The 14,953-nt window shown below is 38.8% G+C and overlaps 1 protein-coding gene across 1 annotated transcript in view; it reads left to right on the top strand.

The window, feature by feature from the left end:
• Positions 1–2,084: 2,084 nt before the first annotated feature.
• Positions 2,085–14,953, top strand: part of adss2 (adenylosuccinate synthase 2) — a 30,134-nt gene continuing 17,265 nt past the window's right edge. The window contains exons 1-2 of the mRNA XM_047351914.1: positions 2,085–2,430; positions 14,592–14,694. Of these exons, the coding sequence (XP_047207870.1) occupies positions 2,239–2,430; positions 14,592–14,694 (295 nt within the window). The 5' untranslated portion in view covers positions 2,085–2,238. The remainder of the gene's footprint in view (positions 2,431–14,591; positions 14,695–14,953) is intronic.

The raw sequence follows: 14,953 nt of genomic DNA, 5'->3' as shown, positions 1-14,953 counted from the left end.
GGTTATGTGATGACATTTAAAGGTTTTTGGGACTCTTGTGGTCTGCTTCCATTATGAACTTGCTTGGATGGCCAAACTTGGGCATGTTGGCAGTTGTTTTTAAGACCTGTTTAAATCTCTTATCAGACTCATAAGCTGCTACGACCTTCTTTCTGAAGGCCTTAGACAACTCTTTAGATCCCACTATGGAGTTCACTCTCACTTCAACAGTCAGGAGCACACCAAAATAAATACTTGAGATTTAAACTGGGCAAAAACTCCAAAACACTTTCTAGCTATGTTCCAACCATGTTCATCTTATTACATCCTTCACAATGTAAATATTATTTTTTTTTTCCTTTTTTGTTGTTTATTTATGTTAAATGTTTCTGTATTGTTAAAATGGATATTAAATATCCATATGCCCAAATATGTTAGAAAAATACACAGACCGTCATAAGGTGACTGTATATATCTTTTACTACCACTAGAGATAACCAAATTGTTCAGACAGTAACAAACAGGAGCACAAACCTTGCAAAAGAGAAACTTCAGTTAACTTTTTTTAACAAAATGTATTAAAGTTGTTGGATCTAAATAACAGTGTGGATACTTAGTTATTAACTATGTTAACTGTTAAGATAGTTGCGTTGTTCTTAAATGTGATCTGTGCTTTAACTGCTTCTGTCTAAATGTCATTTTTAAATGTTCCAGTAAATAATGCTGATATTCATTTCTTACTGCTTTTTTGGTTCTTTTTCTGCTCCGATGGAATATAAATATACAAAAATACATGTCAATATACAAAATATACTTCTAGATTAACTAGATCTTAAACAAGCTTTGTTAAAATATAAAACTGTTTTCTGTTACTCCACACAGACTATTTATTTATTTTTTTAATATACTACTTTAGCAATTACATACAACTCTGAAGTTTTAAGCTTTCATGTGTCATGTGTAGTTTCAGTTCGTTGCAGAACATAAAAAATGAAATCCTCACATTTCAACAAGGGCATTTTGAAAAGTATCCAAACTTCTTTCTAAATTATGGTCTATAATCAAAAAGGTCACTTTTCTCCACTATGAACAGTCTTCATACTAGTAGTTATAAATGTCATGTTATTTTTCTGTTTTTATGTTGTCTTTTTACTATCTTTATGCCTTGTATTTGCTGTCTTTTTAACTCCTTTCATTTAATTTAATAATTTATGAATGGTGTTATATAAATAAACTTCATTTACGTAATTACTTTTTTGAAATCTTTAAAAAATCCAATTATCATTATGCTTATCAACAACTAATAAATTATTGTGTGCTTTTGTTAACGGCGTTAAGCAACATGCAGGCGTTTAAATCCCTTATTGATCAACTGCAACAGGATTTAGTATTAAATAGTATTTGTTATTAGTATTACTTCACTATTAGTCAATGCAGCATAAATGATTGCTTTTTCCAGTAGGCTTTCTTTGTTCAGAATATTGCCAGTGAATAAGGTTTAGGTGCCTGTTATGGTGAAGCTTTTCGTTTTTCTTCTAAGCCTATTTTATGTCCTTTAATGACACTTTACACTAACGCAAACTTAATATGGTTCCTGTATGATAACAAACCCCTTGGTACTCAGTCTGTTTATATGAATCAAAATCGATTCATATAAACAGGAATGACAATAACCTGACAATATTCATAAAGACTCATAAAATTAGAAAATACATTTATCTGCGAATTTCAATTTTCTTGGGGTAAAAGTAAATTTGTGCACCATCAGTGCCTTGCAATTTTTTGGATTTTGTGTGATAGACCAAGTGGTGGTTACGTGCACATATCACAGGAGCCCATTATTTATACATCGTTAATAATACATGCAAGACTTTAATTACAGTGTATTTTCTGCATTTGTGTATTTCCTTTAACTGATGTATTTAAATGGCTACAACATCTCCACAAGTCAGTGTCACCTGAGATTGTAGAGGAGACGACGATTCACTGGGAGACTCTAAAATAAATGTTTTAGGGCAAGTTATTGTTTATTTGACGGCAAAGCAGCAACCCGGAAGCTTTTTGTTGTTGTTTTCAGTTAACATTTGAGCATTTCACAATCCGAACGGCCGCGCATGTGCAGAGCGTTACTTCCCAGCTCCTACAGTCGCTGTGGACGGACCGTCCTCTCAGTTCTCTAGCAGCAGCTGCAGCAGCAGCAGCCGGAGCAGCTGCTCAGTCCGTAAGACAGCCACTCAGTCGGCGGAGAACGCAGCAGAAATGTCTGAAAGCGGGAGTCAGGAAGCCGCCGGGGCCTCGGACGACAGCGGCAGCGCGACGAAACGGACACTACCGAGACCGCCCGTTGGCAACAGAGTGACCGTGGTGCTCGGGGCTCAGTGGGGCGACGAGGGGAAAGGGAAAGTTGTGGATCTCCTGGCGCAAGACGCGGACATGGTGTGCAGATGTCAGGTGGGTGAGCTCCCGAGTTATGAAGCGCCTGCTGTGAGCGGGCAAATCCCCACAGGTAACCGACGGTCGCTAGCTAAACGACGCTTGTTACCTTCGTCGGAGTGACGCTGCGTTCATGTCACCTCGTTTAATTAGGGGAAGTCAAACGGAACTAATGTGAGTCGGAGTTTCTCTCGCTCAGAGAAACACCGAGATGATGGCAGAAGTGCTGCTACACATTTATACCTCAGGTGTTTCACAGGGTTAGCATTAAGCTAAGCACCATCATATTCAGAATGATATCTTGACACATTTTATCCAGCTTTGCAGATATCGCTTGAATGCACCATTGTTTGTACCAGGCTTACCAATAACGGACTGAGCTGCTGTTTGCTAAAGTCACCTTGAATTCCTGCTAGCTGCTTAGATCTTTAAACAACTGTAATATTGGTGTATGATAGTTAATGGTAAACATAGTATAGCAGCCACTATCCCCTACAATGAATACTTTAAAGCATAGTTGTTTAAGTTGACTCTGTTTTTGTTGCCTGTGCAATACCATCTTCTGACATCCCAAACGATTGGAATTTTAGTGGGTTATTATTATATAGATGTAGTGTAAATGGTCTCTTGCCATTTAAAGGTCTTTTTAGTGTTTTAGAAACGGTGAGATTATGGAAGTAACTTCGTAGTTCCACCTATCATTTGCAATAGTTTTCTGTGCCAGAAAAGACAGGTTCAAAGCAGAATAGTATACAAAGCTAACACCATCAGCCTTTTTTGGAAACAACTAAAAGGCTACAGAATTTGAATGTAATTTTGCTTATGCTGATGAAATCAGAAGACCTAAAGATGAGGATTAATACATTCGGTTTTGTTCATACTTAGCGGCATAGATTCAACAAGGTGTCAGATGCATTCCTCAGATATTTCGGTCCATATTGACTTGATAGTATCACACAGTTGCTGCAGATTTGCACTTCTATGAAGTAAATCTCTTATTCCATCATATCCTACAGGTGGTCTATTGGATTGAGATCTAGTGACTGTGGAGGCCGATGGAGTACAGTGAACTCACGTCATGTTCAAGAAACCAGTCTAAGATAATTTGAGCTTTGTGACACGGTGCAATGGTCTGCTGGAACTAATCATCAGAAGATGGGTACACTGCGGTCAAAAAGGAATGGATATTGTCAGCAACAATTCTCAAATGGGCTCTGGCAATTACACAATGCTCAGTTTTTAATAAAGTGCCCAAAGTGTGCCAAAACGTATCCCCCCACTGCTATATCACTGCTATATCACCACCAGCCTGAACCATTGGTACGGAGCAGCCTACATCCATGGTTCCCCAATGTTAACACCAAATTTTGATCCTACCATCTCGTCGTCCATTCTGAAAGAGGGACGAGACCATGTTTTTAGAACCATCTAATTTTGGTGAGCTTGTGTGAATTGTAGCCTAGGATCTACTCTTAGCTGACATCAACAAAACATTTTTGTCCACAGAACTGCCGCTCAATGGATATTTTCTCTTTTTGTAACCATTGTTGATAAACCTGAAAGATGGTTGTTTGTTGAAATCCCAATAGAGCATCAACAATCGTGCCACGTCCAAAGTCACTTAACTTACTTCCCCATTCAGATATTAGCTTGGAACTTAAGAAAATCGTCTTTAGTACAAGTACAGGGCTTGGACAATGAAACTGAAACACCTGGTTTCAGACCACAATAATTTATTAGTATGGTGTAGGGCCTCCTTTTGTGGCCAATACAGCATCAATTAGTCTTGGGAATGACATATACAAGTCCTGCATAGTGGTCAGAGGGATTTTAACCCATTCTTCTTGCAGGATAGTGGCCAGGTCACTACGTGATACTGGTGGAGGAAAACGTTTCCTGACTCGCTCCTCCAAAACACCCCAAAGTGGCTCAATACTATTTAGATCTGGTGACTGTGCAGGCCATGGGAGATGTTCAACTTCACTTTCATGTTCATCAAACCAATCTTTCACCAGTCTTGCTGTGTGTATTGGTGCATTGTCATCCTGATACACAGCACTGCCTTCAGGATACAATGTTTGAACCATTGGATGCACATGGTCCTCAAGAATGGTTCGGTAGTCCTTGGCAGTGACGCGCCCATCTAGCACAAGTATTGGGCCAAGGGAATGCCATGATATGGCAGCCCAAACCATCACTGATCCACCCCCATGCTTCACTCTGGGCATGCAACAGTCTGGGTGGTACGCTTCTTTGGGGCTTCTCCACACCGTAACTCTCCTGGATGTGGGGAAAACAGTAAAGGTGGACTCATCAGAGAACAATACATGTTTCACATTGTCCACAGCCCAAGATTTGTGCTCCTTGCACCATTGAAACCGACGTTTGGCATTGGCATGAGTGACCAAAGGTTTGGCTATAGCAGCCCGGCCGTGTATATTGACCCTGTGGAGCTCCTGATGGACAGTTCTGGTGGAAACAAGAGAGTTGAGGTGCACATTTAATTCTGCCGTGATTTGGGCAGCCGTGGTTTTATGTTTTTTGGATACAATCCGGGTTAGCACCCGAACTTCCCTTTCAGACAGCTTCCTCTTGCGTCCACAGTTAATCCTGTTGGATGTGGTTCATCCTTCTTGGTGGTATGCTGACATTACCCTGGATACCGTGGCTCTTGATACATCACAAAGACTTGCTGTCTTGGTCACAGATGCGCCAGCAAGACGTGCACCAACAATTTGTCCTCTTTTGAACTCTGGTATGTCACCCATAATGTTGTGTGCATTTGAATATTTTGTGCAAAACTGTGCTCTTACCCTGCTAATTGAACCTTCACACTCTGCTCTTACTGGTGCATTGTGCAATCAATAAAGACTGGCTACCAGGCTGGTCCAATTTAGCCATGAAACCTCCCACACTAAAATGACAGGTGTTTCAGTTTCATTGTCCAACCCCTGTAGATGCCTAGAATTATAGAGTTCAGATTTGACCAGTCTAGGGAGGAGAGTATTAACTAGATATGTATTGAATTTGCCCTTTTAGATTAGGGTTGAACTTCCCAGAAGCACCCCCAGAATATTTTCTTTTCTCGAGCGCTTGTACCACCCCCTGGTGGAAGGGTGTCCTGGGCGGGGAGCCATATCACGCATATCATTAACCCTGATTCCCATTTATCCTTATTGTCATGATAATAATGTTATTATGGCTTTAATGGCAACATTAGTGCAGTTAAAGCTCTAAATTGATGCAGTAGAATTATTGTAGCCCACTGGAAATGAAAAGCAAACAATATTATGCATTTCTCTACTTTGTAGAGCCCACACCAACCATACATTAAACTAGCCTTTATTTGCAAAGTACACAGGCCACTAATATATGTTTGAATACAACATATTTACATTTACATAGAGTTTAGTAATCCATGTATAATGTAAGCCTTTCTAGGAATGTTAAAGATGCATGTGACTGTCTCTAAGTACTGGAATATGTGGGAGACTATTATATTTCCAAGTGCCTTACATTCACAATCTGCAGGCCAAACTATTGGGCCAATCAGATTGACCCACACCGCCCTCAGTGGCCTAGCCTGAATTAGATGACAGCAGCTGAGATGCTGAAGCACAGAGTTGTAAGCATCTTGATCACAGAAGGCAAATTACAAGTCACATCGTCATTTATGATATTTAACAAGAATACTGCATAATGCATGTACAGATTTACAAAACTAACCATTATAAATCTTAATGATAGCAAATGAAAAAGGTTCAGTGCTGTTTCTCTGCTGAATTTTAAAGTGAGCCTTTGCCTCTTGTGGCTGCTTGTTCTTCATAGAAATACTGTTGTGCACCGTTTTATTTTGACTGCTTTATGTTTGCAACAGCTTCCTAAAACTATTGGCGCCTTTTTAGCCATAACAGATAACGCGCTAGTTATTCACACATACTTTGACACATGCAAACCATGCCACCTAAATGCTACGAATTTGAGAAAGCAGCTGTGACGTTGGGTTTGTTCACTCTAAAGATTTTAGCAAAAATGTAAAGTCAGCTTTATATTTCCAGAGAAAATGGTACGTGTGATCGTGAGTGAAAGCAGCTGAGGGGGAATGAGGTAAAATGTTTGAAAAGCCTCGCTCTGTAAAGGCATAGAGCTAGAAGCAGCCTGTAGTCTGGTTGTCCTGCTGCAGACTGGTCATGTTTGGTCTCCCTGTCTCCACTAACCTACAGCATAAGACCACTTGTAATGTCCTGGATTGATCTATTTTACAGGTACTTGAACATTTGGAAAAGTCTGCTACATCTGCATCATTTATTATTCCTTTATAATGAGCATGTTTTATGTTCTTGATTAGATGTATAAAATTGAGGTGTCCCTGCCGGTTAGTTTTTTTTCAGTTCACATACTCTCGCCTACCCCTCTGAAGGCATCCAATCAGGAGTTTTACCATAACAGTTTTGTAATTTATAACCATCTATTAGATCTGCTTTTTATTGAAGTGACCTGGAGGTAAGGTAAAGTTTAGTCTGAATTTTATAAAGTCGTAATAATTTCTTCTTTCCTCCCCTTTCCAGTCAGTTGTAGACACAAATAGACTGAATTCTGAGGTTCTGTTTTCTCTAATATTTTGGCATTTTTCTAATTAAAAGACAGTAAAGAGCGACATGTCTGCAACCGAGCTGCGAATGTAGGGATTTCTTTTCATCTAAAGCTTTCAACCTGGACACCTCTCCTAATTAGCTCTGGTTTATTGGCCTTTATTTACCTCTTAAATGTATTGCATTTCCTGACTCTGCTTCATATACCAAAATGATAAAACTTAGCTGAATTTCTGAAAAGTAAATATCATTTTGCACAGATTTATTTTAATTTTCCAGGTCATATCTTAAGTTTTGTCCAACTCATCGATTATTTTGATTTTTCTGTTGCCGATTGAACACTTTAGATGAATCACATTCTTCTAAATTCAATAAAGGGCCAATTCACTGCTTTTTCTCCCATCCAGATTTGGATTAATTAGGAAGTCTGACATCTGGTTGCAAAAAAGACCGTTTTTTTTTTTTTTTTTTTTTTGTCACTTAAACCCCGAAAACTTTAGAGTACAAATAGAGATTTTACAAGTGTTTGTTTTTAGATTTTAAAGCAGAGCCGGTCTAAGTCTAATGCAACAAGTAATGAAAAAGGCGAATCAGAACCCAGTTTTAGCGCTGTGTTGTTTCACAACATGCAGATAATAAAACCAGCTGGGAAATTGTTTTGTTCCATTTATGTCAAATTCCAGTTTTGTTTTCAAAAAGTGATGTAGAAGAAATCTAGAAATTTGAGAGGGATCCTGATTAGGGACATTTGAGGTCTTTAGGGTTCACTTAGCTTAGTCATTACATGTTATTAATGAGGTTTGTTCTTTATCCAAACAGCAAAGCTCAATAACATTTTCCTCATTCTGCCTGGGATAACCGTGGTGTTTATCTTTGGAATGCTCAGAATACCTGCCGTGTTCAGAGAGCTATTAGTTAACTCTGTTGATAACAAGTTGACATAACAAGGCTCATTCTAAGTGTCTTTCTACAGACAGTATTGCCAAGAATGGAGCTGGATTTAAAATGAGAAAGCAGGTTTTGGCTTCCTGCACAGCGTCCCTCCCATGCCTTGTGGGTGCATGTTTAGTGGAGGGCTCGCTGATACGTGAAGAAGGAGTGAAGAGCTGAAGCAGATAGTGTTGGTCTTTTTATAAAACTGGCTCTGCAATCAGTTCTTTTTGGTGTTCGTTACACCATGGGCCTGTGAGAGTAAGGCCCTGGTGAAGAAGAGGGAGCAAATGCATGAGAAAGTTAGCAGGGGCGTATTGTTGGATATCAGGTAAGCATACACACTTGTTTGCCGGGTGCTGAAACAGATTCCCTAGGTGCTTACGCTCCTTTTCTTCATCACATCCATGGCTCAGGTTTTGGGTGTTGGTCAGACTATTAAAGCAGATTAAATATGTTGCCTTGGAGTCTGATCTCTGTTTGTGAAAACACCATGGTGACTCTCTGTGAGAACGTAGGACAAAAAGGCTGCGTAGGAAGAAGGAACGGATCATATCTCAGCTCGGACATGTTGGAAGTTGTAGAATCAGTTAGGGATCATAATGCATTGCTAGAAATACTTCAGAATGGATGTAATATATCAGCTGGAGGTACCTACATGAAGCACAGATCAATCCATGAGATTCTGTTATAGTTTGGAAAAGTAAGACCTGAGGAATAGGAACCGTTGCCCTATTAGTCTTTCCTCTTCACGCTGGGTAAACAGATGCTGACATTCTCTATATGCCATATACAGTCAAAACTGAAATAGGTACGTGTGTCCTCCAAAGCAGAACAAAAGGCTTTTTCTTCACACTTATGCCCTTTGCTTGTCCTGTGGTATCAGGATATTTAATTAGTTTTGATTCTCCACCATCTAAGAGGTCAAAAGTCTGACATAGTGACATGCTTAATCATTTGAGTGAAATTACAGTATTCTGACGTTCCTAACGTATTTGTTTGCTGCATCAAAATGGCAAATCATATCTAGAATAAGCGCTTCTTTGACTCAAAACAACTAAAAACTTCAAGATATTTTTTTGAATTTTATATGACTGATGTAAATCAAGTTTTACATAGATATAAAGTGGAAGAAAAGTGATACACAGCTGTCAAAATGTTTGTTTTTTCATGCATCTGCGTTCAGCCTAGAAAAACATCAGAATAACATTTATACTAGTTCTTTATGAAATCACTCAGGGAGTTTCTGGTTACGTGGCTTCTGAAGGTAATTTGTTGAGGTCTGAATCCAAATACAACTCCCTTTGTAACATTTTTCCATAGTGATGCACGCACCTCTTTGGTAGTCTGTCACATAAAACCTGAGTAGATTACATTGAAGTTTTTGGTTGTAATCTCACACAAGCAGAAAAAACGTAATGCCAAAGCTGAACAGTGCGCGATGGAACCAAAATAGAAGTTTCTGTTCTGTTTTTACTTTGACAGTGTGTGTGTGCACACCATCACACTTTCTGTTCAGAAAACATTCAAGGATTTACTGTTTGTTTACTCAGCTTCAGACCCAGTTGTGCAAGAATTCTCATGTAATGAAACTAGATTTTAACACACATAAAATCCTTGGCTGATGTAACACTGGAGCAATATTCAGAATCGATGCAATACGCTATACAGAATCTCACAAAAGTAATTCCACCCCTCACATTTTTGTAAAAAAATATATATATCTTTTCATGTGAAGAAATGACACTTTGCTACAATGTAAAGTAGTCAGTGTACAGCTTGTATAACAGTGTAAATTTGCTGTCTCCTCAAAATAACACAACACACAGCCATCAATGTCTAAACCACTGGAAACAAAAGTGAGTACACCCCTAAGTGAAAATGTCCAAATTGTGCCCAATTAGCCATTTCCCTGGTGTCATATGACCTGTTAGTGCTACAAGGTCTCAGGTGTGAATGGGGAGCAGGTGTGTTAGATTTGGTATCATCGCTCTCACACTCTCATACTGGTTCAACATGGCACTCGTGTCAAAGAGCTCTGAGGATCTGGAAAAATAAATTGCTGCTCTACATAAAGATGGCCGAGGCTATAAGAAGATGCCAACAGCCTGAACCTGAGGTGTAGCACGACGGCCATGACCATACAGAGGTTTAACAGGGCTGGTTCCACTCAGAACAGGCCTTTCCATGGTCATCCAAAGAAGTTGTCCCATGAAAATAATAATAAACTATTTCCAAAAAAGCTGAGAGGTGTACTCACTTTTGTGAGATATTGTAGTTACCCTATATATTGTCATAGCAGCCATATTGTCATAAAGCTGCTTTTTAAGTCCTATTTGTTGATTATATTAATTGTCTTTTAGATTTACATTAAACACAGACTGTACACAAACGCCAAAAGGCGACTTTGACTTTTTTACACCAGCAGTGGTCACACTGCCATCTGTGGCTTCAATTTCCAAATATGACATGTCAAAATCCACAATTCTGCAGTTTGTTCTGTTCAAATACTGAAAACAGACGTACACATCATTTGTAATTCTGAGGTATAGGCTGACATTAATAACTGACCATATGCTACAACGTGACTGAGATTTTAAAGAGCAAAAGCAAAGGAGTGTAAGATCAAACCATTTTTAAAGCAAATAAAAGGTTGGAATTGAGAGCTTAACCATACTTGACTTTCAGCAAACTGTTCAAATCTCTGTGTGATTGTTTGGTTTTGCACAGGTAAAGATAGATGTACAGTAGGTATAGAAGATAAAATCAGGAAGGTTTTCCATTTAATAGATGTCACTTGTGTTCTAAATTTAACTATGATGCAAAATGACAACAACAGATGAGCTTTGAATAGTAAGAAAGATGTGTTTTATGGTCTATTGCACGATAGCCTCTGTCTTGCTTTTCAGTGAAGATACAAAGCTTTACACCGCATCACCTTTCTACGTGTTTGATACTGCAGAAAACACTTTTGGATCTCCATCTAAGCCAGGCTGCCACCCAATTTCTGAACATGCTGAAAGATTATGTGGCAGAAATGTTGCAATTTAGAAATACTACACATCTTTACCTTACAATACAACCCATGATGTATTGTGTAAATTATGGGAGCAACATCTGAACATTGAACTGTTTTCTCTCATGTAAAGAAATTATCCCTCGCAGAGCAAATATGGATAAAAACATGTGGAAACATCAACTTTTACACCTTGAACTGTTAATATAATCATATCTGTGCTTTCATGTTTCAAAGACTGAGAGGATGTTACAAAGTATATGATTCTGTATTAATCTGTTGTTTTCTAAGCTTTTGATTCCAGTCAGGGTACATCAATTGTGTACACAAGTGGTCATTTTCTGCTTAATGTCAAATTGTAATCAGGGATGAATGGACTGATGAGCAGAGGAAATGAAATGAAATGACACGGAAGAATGTTGAACGTAAGCAACTGATTGACTGTTTATATTTTAGTAAAAGCTATAAATTGTTACCCTCACAAACAATGCAAACTTGTAGGGAAGATATTTACCAATCATAAAAGTACATTACTAAGTAACTCATTATTTCTTAAACCAAAAGTCATACCTGATCTACTCTTAGTTGTGCTGTGAATTTTTCTTTATATGAAAACATGGGCGTGGAGCTGGTGGCATAAGGGGTTAAGCGTGCAGCCCATGTATGGAGGTCTCAGTCCTCGACGCAGGCTGTCGCGGGATCGAATCCCAGCCTGTTGATGCCTTCTGCGCTGCCTTTCCCCACTCTTTCCGCACCATTTCCTGTCTACTCACTGTCAAAAAGATACTCTGAAAAAAATAATAAAGGCCAGTAGAGCCAAAAAATTACTTTAAATGAAAGCTTTATTCATCTGCACTTTATCTCTATCTTCATAATTTAACGATTATTATTGCATTTCAATGTGACTTTAATTTGCTGTACTGACTTTTCAGCGCTGGACAGCAGCAAGTGTCAGACCACTAACAGTTTGGTTTGTTATGTTGGGAATGAGAGTCCGATCACGGGACTGTGTGAAGCAGAGCGCAGTTCTTTGGGTCTGTTGGGGATGGGTGGATTGTAAAAGTGCTATCTAAAAAGGAGAGGCATCTCTGCCCCAATCATGTGTTACCCTCTGCACCTGCAGGGTGCTGTGCTGGCCAGGAATAACTTTTTGTGGTAAAAGCACATGATGGCTTTGATTTATGAACTCACAGGCAAATCCTGGTCAGAGGGATGGACTAAAGGCAAAAGAGGCAAGGGGAAAAAATGGATTTGCAGTTAAATTTAACTTTGCTTTTTTGTCTCATAATTCCTCAAACTGTTTTTATGCTTTTCGTTGGTAATTTTACTTCTAGAATCATTATTGTCATAACTTAAAAAGTTTTTTAATTATTTGATATAATCCTACCTGGCCCCTAAGAGAAAAATAATTGCCCCTCCTGTTAAATGGTCACTTACCTGTGATTAACCATATTTGTTTGGAAGGCTGGTTTTATTTATGCTAACTACACTCAGACTTGATTGTCACCAGATTGTGGAAACAGGAAATTACCTAAATTAAACCTGTCTGACAACACAAAGTAATTGAAAGATCTTAAAATGCAACACATCATCCCCGGATCTAAAGAAATTTAAGGACAGATGAAAAACAGTCATTGACATCTGTCAGTGTTGAAAGGGTTGCAGAACCATTTCTATGGCTTTGGCACTCTAGTGAACCACAGTTCATTCAATTATCCACCAAAGAAGAAAACACAAAGCAGGGATTAACCTTCCCAGGTGTTGCCACCCTACCAAAGTTATTCCAAGAGCTAATCAGCAACTCATCCAGGAGGTCACAAAAGAAAAAGACTGATCTTACATTTACCAAAAAAGATCTTGAGGATCCTCAGGACTTTTTGGGAAAATCTCTTGACCGCTCATAGATGAAGTGTGGCTGAATAAAAACAATTCTTTATAAAGAGGGTGATGTAAAAACCTAATTGCCAGTTATTGCAAACATTGATAGCAGTTACCAAGGATGGAACAACCTGATCTGAGGTTTAGAGGGAAAGGTGTGGCCAGGTTGGTTGGGATACCTTTGCTCTTTGGTATTAAATGAAATCATTTGAAAACTCCCTTTTGTATTTACCGGTACTCATCTTGTCTAATATTAGGGCTGCAACTAACGGCTATTTTGATAATCGATTAATCTGTCAATTATTTGTTTGATTTAACTGATTAATAATCAGATTGCAAAAGGGTCTTAATAGGAGATTTTGTACAGAATTTAAATCAGGTGAGGTTAAAGCTATGCCACTTGAAGAGGTCTGGATAGAGCACATTTACCAAAAAAAAATGTTTTTCATCTTAAATCCAAAGTTATATTTTGTTTGCACAATTTTGCATTAATTACTGGTTATTTATATAGAGTATTTATACTCTATATAACGATTATTCGATTATACTAAATAAGTTGATGATTATTTCAATAATCGAATAATCACAGTTAATCTGATTAATTGTTCCCGTTCTATCTGATTTTAAAATTAGTTTGATGTGAAACATTTCACTGTGACAACAAAGCATAATAAAAGAAATCTGTTTGGGGGCAAATACTTTTTTACTGCACTGTATATGTCATCGTTTTGAGGAAACCTCGGGATAAATGCCTGCCTTATAATGTAAAATTGAGTGCAAGCAAATTGAATTTGCGTCGAGGGAAATGTGTGGTAGCTACCTTTCAGCCAGCTGACTGGTAGTATGCAGCAGCAGATAGGACTATGTTCCATTCAGCCACTTTTTCTGACATGTCATTAAAAGGACTTTAGACAGTAGGAAAGAGAAAGATGGAACTTTTTACCAGTTTTTAGACTGCAGCTTATTAAAATCTCAGTATACTTTTATAGTGAAAACTAGTCTCGGCCTAATTAGTATCATTGAAAAAGAAATCGCATTTCTAGCAAACTCTCAGAGAAATCCAGGAGAGTTCAGGCTCATTGCCCAATTTTCCACTCAGATTGGTCGTAATATCCTGACCTTTAAAGTGTCGGTCACATGTTGTACTCTGTGATGTAACAATGGAAAAAGCTCAATGCTAATGAGCTAAAAGGTGGCGTTTCAGTAATTATGGTTTCAGACCGCATTGACGTGGATTGATGAATACATTGATTCACTCCTCCGTGCCTCTGGTTAATAGGACAAGGACAGCAGTCCCATTAAAAGCTGCTAAACGTGTAACTGATCTATGTGTGGAAACAGCCAAATCTTGCGTTTGAGCTTTTCATTTTATAGAGCTTGCGGTTAAGACTGTGGTGGAACCAGATATTCTTCCTCCAGCTACTGTGTCTCACGTTAAAAATGAATACTGCTTGACAGTTGAGCTGTGAGTTGTAGACTTTCACTTTATCTTGCCATTAAGAAGTCTTGCCTGGACTTGTTGGATTGGTTTCGGGTGTGATGTTTCTAACACCTTTAACATGACAAACAGCATACCAACAATTCATGTCGGTGTTCCTGTGTGCCCAACAATACAAACAGTTGGCATCCTGCTTGCTGCTACTTGTCAGACAATTTAGCCCTTTCTCATGTTCCTAAAAAGCCTAAATAAAATCCAAGCTTCCAGCAGGCCTCTCTGTGTTTCTGTTGCCTTTCCTCATCAGCTTTCTGCTGCTTCTCTGCAGGGCGGCAACAACGCCGGACACACGGTGGTGGTGGACTCTGTGGAGTACGACTTTCACCTCCTACCCAGCGGCATCATCAACCCCAAAGTCACCGCCTTTATTGGTGTGTAAAATCAGCACGCTGTCATTTTTATGCAATCTACACGCTCACATTTGGGCACACTAACAAGGGCATCCTTCACTATTATTTATAGCAAATTGATCAAGATATTAGTTTTAAACTTTCACGATCCATTTTAATCACTGCTACAGACACTGTGACCAGCCTGACTCGGTGCCAGACTGCAGGCTGCATCACATCCACTCATCTGCACTAACTTCATTAGCTAATGGAGTCCTAACTCTTCCTTTAAGGCTCCCAA

The sequence above is a fragment of the Girardinichthys multiradiatus genome, chromosome 22 (assembly GCF_021462225.1).
Source record: "Girardinichthys multiradiatus isolate DD_20200921_A chromosome 22, DD_fGirMul_XY1, whole genome shotgun sequence".
Taxonomy (NCBI): Eukaryota; Metazoa; Chordata; class Actinopteri; order Cyprinodontiformes; family Goodeidae; genus Girardinichthys; species Girardinichthys multiradiatus.
This window is presented reverse-complemented; position numbering and strand designations above follow the sequence as displayed.